Source organism: Papilio machaon, chromosome 23, assembly GCF_912999745.1.
Source record: "Papilio machaon chromosome 23, ilPapMach1.1, whole genome shotgun sequence".
NCBI classification, from domain to species: Eukaryota; Metazoa; Arthropoda; class Insecta; order Lepidoptera; family Papilionidae; genus Papilio; species Papilio machaon.
In genome coordinates this window covers 1,781,516-1,800,366 of record NC_060008.1, presented here as the reverse complement: position 1 = coordinate 1,800,366, position 18,851 = coordinate 1,781,516, and the positions used below count along the sequence as shown (strand labels likewise).

Genomic DNA, 18,851 nt, shown 5'->3' with positions numbered 1-18,851 from the left:
TTTAACTAACATTCACATGTCATTAAGGTGTATGAAATAAATTTTCAAATCGTATTTTTGTTTTTGTTTTCCACTGTTGAAATATTTTTAAAAAGACAAATAAATTTAAAAAAAAGAATATGATTGAACATGAGAACAATTGTTATAAATTTTTTCTTTTTTCCGTCATATTTATCTAAAATATCAAATGAAAGAAAAAAACAACAAACAAATTCAATTTGCGGCGGTCCTCTGAGAACAGCCACTCTTTATTTATATATAAACTTTAAATTATTTACACATTTTGTTTTTCCTACACTTTACACTGATAAACTTCGTCAACGCTCTTTTAAAAAATACAATCAAAACTTAAAAAGAAAAACATTATGTAACATAAATACACGTGACACGTAAATATACAAATTACATATTTAGAAAGTGGGAAAAAAATGTCAGACTAGTTTATTACCAATTACAAAAAATAACCGTCCCACGATATTTTTTTTTTATTTTTTCTACCTTATCATTAAAGGTATATAATAAGTTCTGGTCACATAGAACCGATTTCATTTATTTAATTCATAAATAAAATAAAATGGTTAATATTTTTTTAAACATTCCAGTCTAATTATATTGCTTTGACGATCCAAAAACGTACAAGAAAACAAATTGAATTTATTGTACTTTCATCAATTCTAAGAAACAATTCCTTAATATTTATTTGTAAGGCTCTTTCTGGAAAATAAAGTTTATCACAAAAAAAAATATCCCCTACATAACCTCAAATTTACAAAAAACTTTAGTATTACATTATGTCTACAAAAACATCAAGCTGTTGGTTAAAGAAAATACATTAAAATTAATACATTTTTTACTCATTATTGACAGAAACGTTTTTTTTTTTCAAATTACCTTTTACCTATTTTAATATACAAAATGAGGTTATTCAACTGTATACAAAATCAAAAAGAGGTTTATAAGTTAATTTTTTTGTTACAATTGTATACATCAACTAGTTAAAGAGTTAAGTAGAAAATTAACAGTTTATCCGTTCATTTCATTAAAATTAAATCCACTTTATGTAGAAATAATATCGGATCTTTTTTTTTATTCATATATTTTTTAAGTAAAACTTTTTAAACGCTAAGTTCTAAAGTACAGGAAAGTGCACAACATCAAGGAGTGTCAGTCTATAATAGGTTGGATGGATTTCTTTTAAACGTTTCCAAGGTAAAAAGAAAAGCCCACAGCTGAGTAGCCCTTAACCAAGGGCCCCTTAACCTTAGGGCCCTTAACCGCGGGGCCCTTATCCAAGGGGCCCTTATCCAAGGGGCCCTATGCCCATGGGCCCTATGCCCAGGGGCCCTATGCCAAGGGGCCCTATACCAAGGGGCCCTTAACTGAGGGGCTCATAACCGAGTAGGTTAGCGAGGGATGTGCCCAGCGTAGGTTTTTATGGCAGTGTACAAGAGCACGAACAAAGGTCTAATCTAAAGCAATAAATGATACATCACAGATCATTAAAAACTACGATAACGAGAAATGCAATACACTGTGGAAATGTCGTAAGTAACGGAGAGTTAAACATTATGGAGACCTTTATGTGCACCAAATGAATGACTGAACGAGTGAATATGTATAGAAAGGTCATATCTCACACGTACAAAACAGTTTTTTTGATTTTTTTTATAAATTTTTTTACAAGTTCATTAATTTTGTGATATTGTAAATAATACATTTAAAAAACAAAAACTCTTAATCTTTTAGTTACCAAATAATATTTAAAACATTAAAATTATGTAATATTTGTATATGATAACAAATTTAAATTTAATTTCAAAATCATGTTAGGAATTAGAAAAATATAAATATTTTGGCTATAACGAGTGTTATAATTTGTTGTAACACTTCACACTTGTACAAGTAAAATGCGCTAAGTTGTTCTATAAAGGTATCTTATTGTTTAATTCTCCGTCCGAACGAAACCGAAAAGTTTTTCAGTAGAAATAGTAAGGTCACACCGGAAGTACATTCACTAGAACACTAAACTCTAATTATATACAAAATTGCTATTACAACATTCGCAGAATAACGTCGCAAACACTGAAACTTGAGCCGTTATTTTAAATAGGATCACAGTGGAGAAAGTGATTTTATGTTAAGTTTTACATCTAACCGTCTATAAATATAAATATTTCAAAGTCCACATTATGGCAAGTTTCTACATAAAATGCTATCACTTAAAAACCTGTCCACTAAGACGATTCTACGTCCATAGAAAAACTCGAGATATCTGTACAAAGTCTTTAAAAGCGCGAAATATCAAATTATGAGGTCATTTCGCGTGAGATTCAAAAACTAGGTTGTGAGACGGTCCGCGGGTTTCCGGACTGCGGCTGGTACACGTCGTAGGAGTTGTGAGGCTCCAGATGACATACGACGTTGTTCTCTCCGTTGAGCACCGCCGCCAGCGCCCTCATATTGTTCTCCTGAGGCTGATGGTACGTGTGGGCCAGTCTCCCGCTCTCGTACGCATGTCTATCGTACGCCCTATCCAAAGTATCCCACTTCCCGTACTTCCCGTAATGCTCCTGCTCATGATGATGTCTATCTCCAGGACTGTACGATATCAGAGGCCGATGGTCTCCGAAGAACTTGGAAGATGACGAACCGTGGTGCCCCGGGTTCTGCCGGCAGTTGTCGGGTCCGGAATTATCGTCCGACATGTCAGACATCAGAGTCTCGTTTCTTTCAATCTCTTCGTAGACGGGGTCGTCCTGTATCACTCTGAACTCCTGCTCGGAGCCGCGCCGGTACATGCGACCTTGTTGGGAGGCTATTTCTGAGTATGTGTGGTTAACACTTTGACTGCCGTGATGATGTTTACGTCGGTCGTCCTTGTAGTGCTTGCGGAAGATCATCTCCTGGCTGCCGGGAGAGTGCTGGGACATGTAGACGTGTGGGTTCCTGAAATCCTGGTTGTAGCTTCTCGTGGTGTTGTACCCTTGTGGGTGGTGGAGGGGGCTCTCCTCGTCTTTGATGTGCCGGGGAGAGGCCGGGGCGATCGGGGCGAGAGGGGCCTCGCACTCGTACGGGCTATGGATATGGTTTTGCTGCAGTTGGCGTGTTAGTGTGTCGTGGTGCGGGAGAGTCGATGTGTTCCCCGCGTGGTGTTTAGAAGAAGTGTTCTGAAAATTAAATTATAATTACATTCGATTTTTCTAAAGAACTCGTGGAAATTAGTTCGATCACAACTATTTTCGTTATTCAATTTTCCATATTCTAACGTTAAAATATAATTTCGTGTAATTTTTTTTTTAGAAAAGATAGGCGATTATTTTTAAAAGTATCAAAATAGGTTAGGTTACAATTTTATGTGTAAATTATTTGATGTTGTGATCGAACGTGCCTTAATAAAAAAGATAATGTTATTACAAAAAAAAAAAAATGCACGCACATCTAAAATGAATGAAACAGCTCAATTCATATGTCATTGTTTAAAGTGAGACAGAAATACATACATTCTAAAGCGAATGATAATTTTTAAAAATAATTTACTATCATTCTTATTTTTACATAAAAATGTAACAATAAAAAATGTCAAATAACCGACAGCTAACTTAGCACGAATATTTGCTACACACGCCTTCGTAACCATCAATAAAACATGTCTAAATTTATAAGAGATTTGTTAGTGTACTTTACGCCTAGTAGAAACCGGGCGTAAAGTACATTATATGCAATAATTGTAATAAAAATTTTTTGATGACGTTACGGAATTTTATCTCAAATCGTTGTGCTAGGCCCTAAAATCGAGAATTTCGCCCGTTTTTCCTAGGCAAATCACAAATCAAATGAATTCATTTATAAAGTGACGTGTTATGTTTAAACACTTTGAAAAGTGCGTCGATTTGAGCACAGATTTATGTCTCTTAATTGTTTTTACTGATGATAGTCAATAAAGTATCGAGGGACTTCATTTAGGCCCAATCGGTACATTAATTATAGCTAAGAAGGTGCGGTAAATAAAATCTCGATTATTTGAGATTATTAATACAATTTAATTAAAAAATAACAATTTAACTATGAAAAACTTTTATCGTTCCTCTGATCATGCTAACAGCATCTATTTGTATTTTGAAAACTATGAAATGAAGAGTTAAAAAGAAAGATGTGGGATGGGCTAGTATGTACATTAAAGTGCAATTCAGAAATGATTCATGCAAAATAACACTATGATTAGTTTTCATGCAATTATGAACTTTATATACACTTTAGTAAGATCTCTATTCGTAATATACTATATGTAAATAGCCACCACCTATGATAAACAAGAAAGTATATAATAATAATAATCTGTAATTATGTTTATAACTAAAAAATATTTGATAGAAAATACATCTTATCTTACTAATGTTATAAATGCGAATGTTTGGATGGATGTTTGTTTGAAGGTATCTCCAGATCGGCTCAACGGATTTCGATAAAACTTGGCATATGTGTAGTTCACAGAACACATAGGCTAATTATTATGTTTTTTTTAATTCCGCGCGGACGGATTCGCGGGCAACAGCTAGTCATTTTATGAATATAATATAATAACGTTTTCCTATCTGTGGTATACATTTTTAAATCACACAATTATTAAGATTTCCTATAAAAAAAGTGAGGATTACAGACTTTAAAAATCATGTTTCAACTTCCATACAATTACAAGTAATTAAAATCTGCTTATAAGCGTTACTAGTGTCGTATATAATTTGATAAACTATTATAGGTAAGCTACAAATTAGATATCTCCATTTTGTTTAATGTCTATTGACGTACTAAATTTGGCCATTTAATTTTCTATCTATGAGAGATCTCACTAAAGCGTCTAAATCACTCTAGTAGTGTCCACACAAGCAAGCCCTCCCTCACCTTCCACACATTGCCCCCGATCGTGTTGGCCATTAGCGCCCACTCGTTGGCGCCAATCGAGGCCGCCATTTTGTTAGAGAAACAAGATGGCGACCGCGATCTTACATTCTGGTAATCGTTGGGCACTTCTATATTATTCCTGTAGCTATGCATTGAGGCTATGCTCTGCGTGTGCGAGGAGCTGTGCGGTATTTGTGGTGTTGCCACCCGGACAGATCTTGCGTCGTCATTTGGTACGTATATAGGCGCTGTCGGCCTGATATTCCATCTTGATGACTCCGGTTGTATGTTGTAGCTCTGTTCGTAGGTAAAAATATAGTTACAACCTAAAAGTTTTTGGTCTAACTTTAGAGAATCTATTCAATGCTGAATTTCGAAAGGTAGGCACTAATATATAGTAATTGATTGACATGAAATTAATAGTTACTGATAAAATATCTATGGTCAATATAATGTATTACTATAAAGGGTTACAGTTTTATACTTGATAACTTAATATATATACTAATAGAATTATTAGAATATACATATATCTACTTAAATATGTCTATTAATAGACTCAACTAAGACAGACCCAACCATCGACAACCTGAAAAGTGTTTAAAAAAGAGGTCACAGGAGAAATGTTGATAATTTAGAAAATTGACTACTATATACGCATCACATTAATTAGAGATAGGATAACTATTGCAATGTTTAATGTTATGAGTCAGAACATTTAGTCCATAGAATGCAATATTACTTTTTAACCACCACACCACTAAGTTGAAAGTACCCAGATATGTTAGTAGTAAAGGAAGTAAAAGCGTTAAAATTGTTAATTATTGAAGATAAAATAAAAAAAGACAACTTACCGTAAGAAAAAAAAACAATATCAATCGCTTAGAGCGATACATAAAAGACTTCTTTACTAAAGTACTTAGATTATGTTGTACTTAGCAAATTACTAATGACCTAGACTTCAAAATAAACATTTAAAATTAAATAAATTCATTTAAAGACTGTTAGTTACACGGCGAAAAGACACAAAACAATGTTAAAAAAAATAGACAAATAAATTGAGCTGTTGAAGACCAATTGGTTACATTGATAAAAAAGCTTGAGTGGTGTATTTTTGGTGGTATTTAAACGAATCTTATTTTGATAGCAATCCTATCTCAATTAATGCGACACGTACCTTGTTGGACATTTTGTCGGTATCCTGGTGGGTATCTCCCGCTACCCTGGTTGAGTGGACCTCGTAAGTGTGTCATGGCGGCGGGTGGTTCTCTTTCGGGGATATTATGAGCGAAATTAGCCCCCGTGGCATTGAGAGTGGGACCAAAGTTGGAGGAAGGACTGAAACTTTGATTCTCTTGGGAATTTCTTCGATTTCTATGGGGATGATAGTTGTGAGCGGCTGCCGCGGCGGCGAGAGAGGCCACCGCCGCGTTGTTAATGACGTTGTTGTTGTTGTGGTTGTTGTTGTTGACAACAACGTTAAGGGTGTTGATGACGAGGTTGTTGGTTGTCGATACGGCTACCGAAGTGTTTGTTGAGCTCTGTTCAAACGCAATTTTTGTGTCCAATCACTCGACTTATTCAAATAAATAAACACCTGGATCAGCTTAGGCTTAAATAATTGGGCATAATAATGGGCTTAAATAATACAACATAAGTTAAACCTTTTTATTAAAACTATGTCGGATGTTAGTCAAAGAGCAGATTGTCTTATTAAAGCTCTATCATTTAAACCTGATGGCTGATAGGTTCAGTAACTCTAATTGCATAATAATTTCTAAATAATATTGAATGATTCAAAAGCGATATACAAGTTAATAAGCATGATAAATGTTGGGAAGATGTTTACCCACCACCGGTATATTATGCAAGACCCTCTAAACCTAACACATTTTTTCTTTCAAAACTTAAAATTAAAATAACGAATTTATAGTTTGAAATAATTTTTTGTAAAAATACAATTTTATTTTTTGCTATTTGGACTAGGTAATGCCCTATCGATATTTCAAGTTTGAAGTTTTTGCGCTTAAAAAACCACATTTTACATTTAACGACGTTCAGTTATATTTTTATGAACTACCAAATGACAAATTAAAAAATTCAAATACCAAGAACAATCGAAAAAATGTTGTTAAGACTATTCTTAACACAAGTAACAAAGACCATTTATTACTATTAGTATACTGGATTTATTCTTAATACTAGCTTAAATGTTAGAGATAAAGAACTAGTTGATCTTACTGTAACATCTCGTGGGTCGACGACGTCCTCATCAGCAGGTGTACTCTGGTGGTAGCGGCGACTCTTCACGGAGCCAGGTCGCGTGTCCACGTGGTTGGAGGAGGAGCCGGTGGCGGGCAAGTGCTGCGGCTGTGAAGGTGCCGCGAACTGCACACAACACGACAGCCAGGGGTGCCGCCGCCCGAGTCGGGCACATTCCTTCTGGAACTGGATTAAAATAAACCTTTAAATTGATATTAACAAGTACACTAATTTGAGTTTTTAATATGTAAAGAGCATCGGTGGCTCAGGGGTCAAGCATTTGACTTGCAATCTGCAGGTCCTGGGTTCAAATCCGCATCCGAAATACGTTCGATATGTGCAGGTTGCATCACGATGTTTACCTTCATCATAAGAACGTCATAGCAATTTTACTTATTATTATTTATATTATGTTCGCAAGATGTACAAATGAAGAGTAATAAAGGATACTTACGATTTCATTCAACAAGCAGTGAAACACGAATATAAAGAGTCCTTGGAATGAGTTGAGGATGGTGAAGGCGTAGGCCATCGCCACAGTCTGCTCGTTGAGGTACAGCACCCCGAATGTCCAGGTCAGGCCCAGCAGCACCGCCAGCACTATTGATGTGTTCAACCACACTCTGCAACATACATACATTTTTATGAAACTTAAATGTTAAATAAGAGTTACGATAAACCCTATTTTGTTAAATGAAAAAGAAGAAAGACATCAATTACATATACAGTCAAAATCTGTTATAACGACATCGAAGGGACTACTATATTGAGTCGTAAAAACCGATAGTTGTAACAACCGGTGACCGGTATTAATAGGAAAGATATGTATATAACATTCAGCCAGGACCTTTGATTTTGGTCAATTTAACCGGTATGTTGTTCTAAACGATGTCGCCATAAACGGTTTTGACTGTAGTACAAAATGAAAAAAAAAAAAAAAAAATGAAGTTTAAAAATTACTAGAAACAATGCGCCTACTTACTTAATTTTATAGAGCTTCGAATTCTCTTTGGCTTTGATTGATACACTTGTATGATGGCACATCATGTAAATAACCAGACCCAGACAGATCCAATTAGCCTGAAACATAGATATATAACTCATATTTATTTCAAATATCATTTTGACCTCATAAAATAAGTATGGACTCGAAGGACCACCATTTTTAATGCGTTTTTTGCTCCAACATCCACAGTTTCTTCACTTATTTCTTTGTAACTTACCGTAACGACCAAGGCGACGGGTCCAACGAAGCTCATGATGAAAAGGTGGTCTGTGGAGAGCCAGCAGGAGTGCGGAGTGCCGTACCCGGCGGGGCGCGCGGCCGCTGAGGCCAGCACGACCAGCGCGGGCGCCAGGTATGCGCCGGCGCAGTACCACCGCGCTCGGGGACGCTCCGGCTCGAACACCTCCACTAGCATCGCGTACAGGTGGAATCCTGGGACAAGTGTCATATTTAAGCAACTTGATAAAAAGCAAAAAGGTTCTTGATTAGAACCTTTTTGCTTATTAATTAAAATTTGAACTCACACACACAGTGTCTTAATAAAAATAGGACAGAAGTTTATGTTTGTATAATTACGACACTTAAAGATTAATGTACATTAATGGCAAAATTTTCATTAGTTAATAAGTGATAATTTTATCAACGTATACCTTCTAAGAACATCCAAGCGAATGCAGCTAAGAAGAAATAGTGCAATAAGCCAGCGATGATGCCGCAGAGGATCCTGTCCTGCGTCTGGTCGATGCCCACCATGAAGATCACCTCCGCTATCAGCAGGCACCAGCAGAGATGCTTGTGTATCAACACACGGTCCGACTGCAAGAGATACTCACTGAATATATATACAGGAAGACGAAACAGTATTTTTAGGAATATTTTTTAAAGAACACTTCGTAAGAGCAACATAACAGCTCAGTTATTTAATACAATCTACTGTCGTGTAATTTACTTTTAAAATATAATTTTTTTGTGAAGTGAATAAGAAGAACGGAGAAAATTATTTTTAACTAGCTTATACCCGCGACTCCGTCCGCGCGGAATAAAAAAAATGCACACAAGATAAAAAAAGTTCCTATGTGCGTCTCCTAGTTCTAAGCTACCTCCCCATTAATTTTCAGCTAAATCAGTTCAACCGATCTTGAGTTATAAATAGTGTAACTAACACTGACTTTGTAACTAACATTGACTGACTGACTTTCTTTTATATATATAGATTTTAGCAGTAGTTTATAAATACCTCTGTCACTTTAATAGCTATCAGAGATACCTAAAGTAACTGAACTCACCTTCATATTCCGGCAGCACTGGAAGACTATGATAGCGGCCACTAGCGCCACAGCGGATATTCCGCAACCTACGAGCGTGATCAGTCTCAGCGCCATCTCGTGGTGGCGGCTGAGAGCGACGCCGTGCACGTCCATTAGTATCGCAAAGTTGGTGAGATGTGAGCAAGCGCAGCCTGTGTGCGTCAAGTTGGACCACTCCACTTGACAACCTTCTGGAGACCAGCCACTAAAAAAAGGTAATTTTTGACCTTATGTACTCTTAAATTGCCTTTTATTTTTCTTTGTTGTCACAGTATAGGTTATAGTTTTTTTTTTATTTTACAATTAGGGTTATAAAAGTTATAAAAAAACATACTGTAGAGTGTAATCCCAGAAGACGCAGACTGGGTTAGTGACGTTCTCTATCTTCAAATGCTTCATAGTGAGGTGTACCATCTGGGACAGCTGTATGTGGCGGCCATTACCTAAACTTGCTGATATCACCTGAAATATACAAATTATCTCGTACACAATATCTAAAAAATAGTTGGCTTACGTTACGTTGATAAGATTTGGTAAAAAGAAGTATCGTTCGATAGACGGTTGAAATTAATGATCAAACAAGCAACTGAACGATTACAACCGCCCATAGACATATTGGTAATTTCACGCTGTTTTTTAGAGTGTAACTGTAACTCAGAGTCACTAAACGGCCATTAAGTGTGTCGCGTTAGGTAGAATTTGGAACAACTGCTGAAGATCATAGGTCAAGGTGAAATCGTCAGTAAATCCATTACCTTGGAGTTCAAAACTCTAGAGATGTTGTTCTTCTCCCGTTCAGAGTTGATGCTGGTGGAGGAGGCGGCGCTGTCTGCGGAATGTGCAGCAAACTGCGGACTCTTGCCAAATGTCGGAGGCAGGATCTCCTCCAGACGGTCGAAGGCGAAGAACACGATGCGGACCAGGTCGTTCTGTCGGTTATCTGTAAGAATTGGAATTAATTACAGGATACAATGTTACAGCAATTATCTGGCTTGGTTTTATCTATTATATCTATATATATAAAAGAAAGTTGTGTTAGTTACACCATTTATAACTCAAGAACGGCTGAATCGATTTGACTGAAAATTGGTGAGCAGGTAGCTTAGAACCAGGAATAGGACATAGGATAATTTTTACCCCTTTTTTTTTTTTTTATATATATATAAAAGAAAGTGGTGTTAGTTACACTATTTATAACTCAAGATCGGTTAAACTGATTTAGCTGAAAATTGATGGGGAGGTAGCTTAGAACTAGGAGACGGACATAGGAACTTTTTTATCTTGTGTGCATTTTTTTTATTCCGCGCGGACGGAGTCGCGGGTAAAAGCTAGTATATATATAAAAGAAAGTCGTGTTAGTTACACTATTTATAACTCAAGAACGGCTGAATCGATTTGACTGAAAATTGGTGGGCAGGTAGCTTAGAACCAGGAAACGGACATAGGATATATTTTTACCCCGTTTTCTATTTTTTATTCCGCGCGGACGGAGTCGTGGGTAAAAGCTAGTATGAAATAAAGAAAGGATTAACAGGAATCTTATGTAATTTTAGTAAATTAATCAATAGTTATTTGTTTGCTATTTCTTTAAATATAACTGCAAAAATTTTGCTTAATTTATAGAAATAAAGCCTAAAATTAACATGTATTGGTATAGGAATTTACACTTTTTTTTTTAAAATAATTTTGATGACTTAAAACAGACTTCTTTACCTAGTAAAGCAGCCTTGGGTATGGTGATGGTATCCTCGGAAGCTTTCCACTGCTCCTGAGCAATGATCGAGGGAAATGTTTCGTCTTCAACACTTTTTACTTCCAATACCCTGACTGAGAGACCTGAAAATTGAGAATTACAATGTTACAATGGTCTTAGTTCTAGTATTTTCTATAAATTTTTATCCATAGAGTTGTATAGATATAAGACAATTTTACTATCCAATGCTACTATTAAACAACCATTTAACTCACAAATATTCTTAACGATCTGCAGTATAGTCTTCTCTTTGGTTACAGCATCTGCTAGAAGGAATGCGTTTTCCTCTAGTTGTGTGAGCAACGCGCTCGCCACTCTGTTCTGAGCATCTGTGCTCAGATCCGACCAGGATGCACGTTGGCTTTCTTCTAGAAGATTCGATCCTATGAACAGAAATAAACAATATTAATAAGATATCATGACAGAAAGTACGGGATATTGTAATGTATTGAGACCCAATATAGACCCCTGAGGGACTCCAAGTTTAAAATTCAAGTAAAATTCAGATCCGCTATAATTTATCACTTTCACCGTTACCAAACGTCTCAACAAGTAGCTATCGAAGTTTTTACTCAGATATAATTCAAATGGTATTAAGATTTTTTAGAAGGTTACAACGTCAATAGAGTCAAATGCATACTGTTAGTCAAGAAGTGTCATTTTACAATATTGTATTATTTTATGGATCACGCGCCAAATTGAGGACCGTAATCTCTGCCTACCCCTCTGGGTTACGGGCATTAGTTCTGTTGTTGTTGTATTTTATATTTTTTGAGCTCTTTGCCAGTAGCCAATTGGTACAATGATCTTACCAGTTTTGATAACTCCGAGCAGCATATCAGCAACAAATGTCTCTCTCTGTCGAGGGTCGGGGAACGTCTGCATGTTCTGAGACATTCTCTGAGCCAGTTTCTTCATTATGCTGGTGGTTGTCATCATGTCGCCTCCGTACAGTGTCTTTGATGACGTCACCTGAGAAATTAAGATGAGTATACATTGCTTAATAAATTAGTAGACGCAGTTGTGCCCAGTTGCTGCTCTTAGTTACTGCTGTTTTTAGTTTTTTCTTACGATAACTTTTAAAGATATGTTACCTGTGCCAAATCATTGCTGATGCTGAGCAAGGACTCTCCCTCTCGTACTCGCGCCTCCAGGCTGTTGAGCCACACGGAGCGGCACTCACTGAGGTCGGGAGTGGCACCATGCCACGCCGGCATGCCCTCACCTGATACACAAATATAATACATCATCATTACGGTACTCTTCACCATTATCATCATCGAAATCGTCATTGGCTTTATTCAAAAATTGTTACTTAAGTTGTTATGTAGATTTTACAAGGTAACTATGCAGGTAACACTAACCGTATACAAAGTCCCCGTCGACTTGTACATTGTGTGTTACGTCAGCTGCGCCTGCGTTGCGGTAGTCTATCATGTGCTCAGCTGTGTCTCCGTCACGACCTACACGATTAAAATAAATAATAGCCATTACTTAGTTAGGCGGCTTAGACTATTGCCGATCCCAAATCATAATAATTGTAGAGTACGGAAATTTTAAATGGGTGACATTTGAACAATATATTTATCTTACTAATATTATAAATGCGAATGTTTAAATGTTTAGAATGTATCTCTAGAACGGCTCAACGGATTTCGATGATATTTGGCACAGATGTAGAATATAGTCTGGAAGAACACATAGGCTACTTATTAAGTTTTTTTTAACTCCGTGCAGACGAAATCGCGGATGACAGCTAGTTAAAAATAATAGTTAATACACTGGAAAAGCAAAATAGGTTTAAGATCAATTCAAGTGTAAAAAGCTATCAAATCTTGGTACAAATTACCTTTGAGTAAAGCTTCCGAGCCCAGTCTGCGTATGATCTGCAGCTGGCGGTCACTGGGCTGGTCCAGACCGAGGTCGCGGTAGTTCTCTCCGGAGGGAAGACCAGCGCCGCGGCGGCGCGGTCTCTCCTCCACAACGTGCTGAGATGTTAGTGTGCATCTGGAAATTATGTCTTGTATGAACAAACCTGCTAAAGTTAATGAAAAGACTTTACTTTATTCGAACACGTTACTGTGGCGTTAGACTGTATTGATATTTGACGAAAGATATTTTTGTACATGTATTTCGGCTGTGCAAACTCATCGTATACTCACGTCCATCTCGCAAGTCCAGTGGCACCTCCAGGACAGGGCTGGACCGCGTACTGGCCTGCTAGAGTCCAGTTCCAATGCAGCCCGCGGGCTGTCACTTGCGGGCAGTATGCTGCACGTCTGCCAGCATTAGGTGTTGAACTTGTAGCTAGAAAAAAAAACGCGTATTTTTGTTAAGAAATAAATAGTCAACTGTAGTTTTATAATAAGAAACACAAATATAAACTAGTGAAGACAGAAAATAATTGAAAAAAAAGTTTCTCAAAGCTCAAAGAATGATGCAAAAGACTAATGAAGCGTCTTGAGAGTGAAAAGTTTTAAGAGGGTAGTTCGATAGTTAAATTTTTGCTCGGTAGCGATTGTTGATTCTTTTTCTGATAGTAATTTAAATTAAAAATGTACATACACTCTTACTTCTTTATATATATGTTTAACACTTCTTTAACGTTAGGTAGTTAGAATCAAAGAGAACCATAGTCACAGTTTTGAAAAAACTGTTCACTATTGATTTTGTAGGTCAACTTACAATAGATCTTGTTGTCGAATATATCTCCATCAATATCAGGTGTTCTGTTTTCTTTAGGCGGCATATGAACTGGTGAAGTCGAATCTGAGTCTTCGTCTTTCGATGGCCATTGCATTGTCTCTTCTGTTACTGGCGCTAAAAAAATAATTAAGGACAGACTAAGAAAATGTATTAGATTTGCAGACAAAGAAACATTGTGTCTTGTTTTTTCGAGTCCCGAACTTTTTATTGGATACCGAGTCATTGTAAATTTGGCAAATGTATGGGCTGTAATGGGCTAGATATAACTGTCCGAAAATTTTAATTAAAGTAATCTAGACTAAAAATTTGACATTTTCGGTGACATTTAAGGAACTGTTTTAGTAAAAATTAAAAAAGATATATACTATGCTACAATTTTAAATTTACAAAATTAGTCGTTTACTTCTAGATATGTATATATATGCTTACGTATGCCATCATCTCGTTCTTTAGGTTTCTCATTCTTGGGCACATCAGGTTCAATAACTTTGGGTTCTTCTTTAACTTCTGGAATGTTCTCATGCGGAATCTGCGGCGGTTCTCTCTCCGACGATGTATCCGGTTGGCGTGTCGTTGTTTTCTAAAAGGAAAGTGTACTTTAGAAGTTTGTTTTAAAAACAAAGGTACTGAATATATATTATGTTGTTTTAGTTTATTTTAGTTTTAATAGAAAGATTTAATTAATTATAACTATAGGAATAATACGATTTCACTTCACTCTAACCACGATATCTACAAAATTTCTTTAAAATATGAAACAGTGTAATGGAAGCTATGTCGGAAATTTGACGTTTCTATCTTTACAAGATTCACTGCTTCTCTCAGAATTTAAGATGCATAGTGTATATTTTTCATACTAATTTTATGCCTTAGCGGCCACTTAACGACTTTGAGTTAGACAGGAGGTTTACTAAACATATAAATGCCACGTACCTTTGTTCCGATGTCTCCAAGTTTGACCTCCGGCGGTAGTGTGATATGAGGTCTGAATGTTGGCGGCGTGATGACGGTGGGCTTTTTCCTCTCCGTCTGCTGCGTCTGTACAGGGCTCTTGGGTATGGGTGGTAATGTAGACCTCCAGACTGTCGGCTGCGATGTAATCAACCAGGGTGGGGATGGCCGGTTTGTTGTACTCGTTGTGGATGCTGGGAATAATAATAATAAGATATTAATGATATATCTGTGTATTCATAATCGCTATAGCATAATATTACGAAGAAGGGTAATTGCGCAAACTTTTGCATAAAAAAAAAATGTAATTTCTCGCATTTATCATTGAAAAAATAAAGACAGTATGTTTTGTAGATTCGTGAGGTTCAGGAGTATAATAATATTAAAAAAAGATTAACACATTTTACAAAACTAAAAGCGCCATCTATTATAAAAAAGAAATAACATCGCATGAGTTACCCTAAATTTTCTCATGCGAAATTGGAGTGGAAAAATCACTTTAAAAATGGGTGAAGGTAACTTACCGGGAACACATTGGTAATGCGCTTCGAGGTATTTGAGTGTGTTAGGGCACGGGTCACCGAACATGTTCGTACTTGCTAATATACTGCAGTTCTGGTGCATGCTGCATCTGTAAGGATATCGAGGTTAATTGGACGAACTGAGCGAGCGATGGACCGCTACAAACCGAAACTGTAGCTCTAATGAACGAATTGTTACGAACTTTAATTGGAAGTTTGTGTTCCAAATTAACGAATTCAAAGCTTAGTGCAACTCTTTTGTTTGTTTGAAAGGTATATAGGAAAGATTCATTAAATCTTTTAGATTATTTCATTACGTTGTAATAGTCGATATTTGTAGCCTGTTATGACATACATAGATCAGTTTTATAGGACGAGCGAAGAAGTAGTACTATTGGTATTGTTTTTACTGTAATTTGATACGTCGTACTATTTCTGTGCTAGAGTATCATCAAATTGAGTTGTCTATGTGTTCAGAAAATAAAATAAACAAAAAAATCGTATGTTTAAAGAAGAACAAGTGATGTTCACAAAGCTTATCCTTAGGTACGTACAAATGTGTTATAAATTGAAATCGCATCATGTTAAATGTCGGCAATCAAGTTCATTTCTATACGTCGATGTTAGGTGTATGGTCCAAGTTATGTACTTTGTAACGTAAAAAAAATGAAACGTGCCCGTTAAAATGATCTGTTATGAAATACATGAGGAAAGTGGAAAATTGTAGTTGAAAGTGTTTAACTATTTTCTCTAAACCTATTTACTCGTCTCTTCGTTTATCCCACCTTGATCTCTATGAAAGGCTTATAATCAACTAGCTTTTACCCGCGACTCCGTCCGCGCGGAATAAAAAATAGAAAAAGGGGTAAAAATTATCCTATGTCCGTTTCCTGGTTCTAAGCTACCTGCCCACCAATTTTCAGTCAAATCGATTTAGCCGTTCTTGAGTTATAAATAGTGTAACTAACACGACTTTCTTTTATATATATAAGATAGATAACATATTTTATTGGATCTTCTACAGACTATAGCCAGAAAATTAAGACGTATAAAATAATCAGTATTTTCAGTTAAATATTCTCTTTAAATCTTTAAATCCAGTATACATTTAATAATATATTTTAGTTTAACACATTTCCTTAAATCGCTTTAGCGTACGATTTGCGCCGCTAATACGGTCACGCACTTAGGCCGGGCGAGGGTCCCACTTTATTGGCAATCTCGCGGGCCTAACGCGATAAACTTGGGTGTTGCGAATATTTAATTTTCGTCAATTTTCGGCATTCCCTCGGGCTCCGGGATAATGATGGCAGATTATAATTGAAGGACACTTTCACACGATAAGGGATAGGTATAGGTAACGTGGTATGAGCCGTTAATTAACGATGGGTATGAATCTACCTTAATGGTTTTGGGATTTGATATATCGGCAACATAAGACAGGATATTTTTGATGGTTATTACTATATTTAACATTCTTTATACACAATTAATTCAGCTTGGTTTAATAACAATGAACTTAGATGCGTAGTTGTTAAGTGTTTTTGTTTTTTTTTAATTAAAAAAATAACGCAAAAAATAAATCGAATGATAACTCGGATGAAAAGGCAAAATATGCTAAAAATAATTTTAATAAACAAATATTTCGATCCTGAATAAAAGTGCATAAACGTTATTTCCTCAGTTTCACAGTTTAATATTTTCCTTGTAAAGTGGACAAATCAATTATTTCCGAGCGCGCGGAGGGTCCCAGGGATATAATTTCTCGCTTTATTTGTACAAGAATGCCCTCTGACGTTAACGAGCAAGGGAAGTTCAATAACCGCTTTTTATATTATCTCAATTATTATTTCATATAAAAAAATATAATAAATGTTATTGAATCACGAAAACGTTACAAGATTTACAAAATTTGTTCTTTTGTGATCTAATAAAATCTTTCTGACTTTATGTTTAATCTGTTAAAATAACCTAATGGTTAACATTCGTGGATTACATTTCGTATCGTGTTATATTTGGTATCTCTAATAAGACGAAGACGTTTGTTTAGTAAGTGAATATTTTGATTATAAATAGCGTATAGTTTTAGTGTAAAAGTAAACAGATCTATTTTCAGATATAAATGATAGAATATATAAGATATTACCGCTTAGCTAAATTGCAATCGCAATATTAGATAAAATAATATCAACTGAAATCCGAGCGTATTTCAGCGATGCGGTTTTAATTTGTTGCCGTTAATTTGTTATTTGCCGTAATTGTATGTTTGCTGTGCTATAGCGTATTTTGTGTACTGCATTGTATACCGTGGGTTGCCACTGGCGAAAAACATCTACAAAAACATATTGCTATCCCTCTCGCACTCCTTGAAAAAGACAAAGATAAGAATATGTTTTTGTTTCGGCAGTAGACTAACAGTTCTATTGCGCTATTCATTGTTTGAGTGAATCTTATTAGTAAACGATGATATTAGGCTATGTTACTAAATGATGTAGCCTTATAATTTTATTTTTATAGATTACTAGCTGTTGCCCGCGACTCCGTCCGCGCGGGATTAAAATAAAATAGTAGCGTATGTGTTCTTGTAGACTATAATCTACATCTATGCCAAATTTCATCAAGATCCGTACGGCCGTTAGGGAGATACTTTAACATCCATCCATATAAACTTTCGTGTTTTTAATATTATTAAAATAGAGCATTTATTCGATACCAACAAATCTTTCTGCAAGAAAACAGAGCATATGTTAAATTTATATATATTGATTATTATAATTTACTTCAAAGGAAACATATTTTCCAATATCTATTTGCTAACAAAATCAGACTTAAACGTGTACGACTTGCATTAGGGTGCGCTAAGGGTGAGCATTCATTGAAGCAAAAAAAATCGAGCGCCTGCAGGAAAAGTTTTGCAATTTATTGATGTAAAAGGTAGGGACTAGGGAAGGTAAATTGTTACATATTTAGATACAAAATAAATAGGGATTGAGTTGCCGTCGGAGAAATATTTCCTTGTCGTTTAAATAATTTATAAGAACATTAAAATTGTGGAAAGTTCCTACAGTTGTGCTTTTGATTTCGCTGTATTAAGTTATACAAACCTGCTATGTAACACTCGTAAGCTTCTTGTGGACATGCAGTTAACGCTCCAGTCGGTGTTGCCATGGTCGTTGCAGATGGTGATGGAGAACCTGCCGTAGTTGGCTCTGATGAGGTGTATTACGGAGCCTTCCGCGCAGCCGATCTTTAACGTTTTACCCTCGCACGCGTACGCTGTTTCGTATCTTGGTTCTGAAATTAATAACAAAATAAAATTAGTTAGAAATTTCGTAATAGTTTTTTTTTTTTTGTTTTTTTAATTACTTCCGTGTAAGACACAATCATCAACAAATAGACAAGAGACGAAAGAAAACTGAAAGAAGAAAATAAAAGGAACTAACACG

The 18,851-nt window shown here is 35.9% G+C and overlaps 1 protein-coding gene across 4 annotated transcripts in view; it reads right to left on the bottom strand.

Moving 5' to 3' along the window:
- Window positions 1-1,859: 1,859 nt before the first annotated feature.
- Window positions 1,860-18,851, bottom strand: part of LOC106720057 (latrophilin Cirl) — a 280,776-nt gene continuing 263,784 nt past the window's right edge. For 2 of the 4 annotated variants that reach the window (XM_045683768.1, XM_045683767.1), the window contains 22 exons: window positions 18,510-18,699; window positions 15,409-15,515; window positions 14,867-15,078; window positions 14,363-14,513; window positions 13,913-14,047; window positions 13,390-13,534; window positions 13,077-13,234; window positions 12,592-12,690; window positions 12,322-12,452; window positions 12,040-12,199; window positions 11,443-11,610; window positions 11,188-11,310; window positions 10,230-10,414; window positions 9,809-9,936; window positions 9,454-9,679; window positions 8,818-8,983; window positions 8,385-8,599; window positions 8,144-8,241; window positions 7,616-7,784; window positions 7,141-7,347; window positions 4,900-5,196; window positions 1,860-3,167 (listed from right to left, as the gene is read on the bottom strand). In XM_045683768.1, coding sequence (XP_045539724.1) covers window positions 2,331-3,167; window positions 4,900-5,196; window positions 7,141-7,347; window positions 7,616-7,784; window positions 8,144-8,241; window positions 8,385-8,599; window positions 8,818-8,983; window positions 9,454-9,679; window positions 9,809-9,936; window positions 10,230-10,414; window positions 11,188-11,310; window positions 11,443-11,610; window positions 12,040-12,199; window positions 12,322-12,452; window positions 12,592-12,690; window positions 13,077-13,234; window positions 13,390-13,534; window positions 13,913-14,047; window positions 14,363-14,513; window positions 14,867-15,078; window positions 15,409-15,515; window positions 18,510-18,699 — 4,307 coding nt within the window. In that variant the 3' untranslated portion in view covers window positions 1,860-2,330. Of the gene's footprint in view, window positions 3,168-4,899; window positions 5,197-6,076; window positions 6,441-7,140; window positions 7,348-7,615; window positions 7,785-8,143; window positions 8,242-8,384; window positions 8,600-8,817; window positions 8,984-9,453; window positions 9,680-9,808; window positions 9,937-10,229; window positions 10,415-11,187; window positions 11,311-11,442; window positions 11,611-12,039; window positions 12,200-12,321; window positions 12,453-12,591; window positions 12,691-13,076; window positions 13,235-13,389; window positions 13,535-13,912; window positions 14,048-14,362; window positions 14,514-14,866; window positions 15,079-15,408; window positions 15,516-18,509; window positions 18,700-18,851 lie in introns of all 4 variants that reach the window. The other 2 variants (XM_045683770.1, XM_045683769.1) reach the window with 2 other exon arrangements.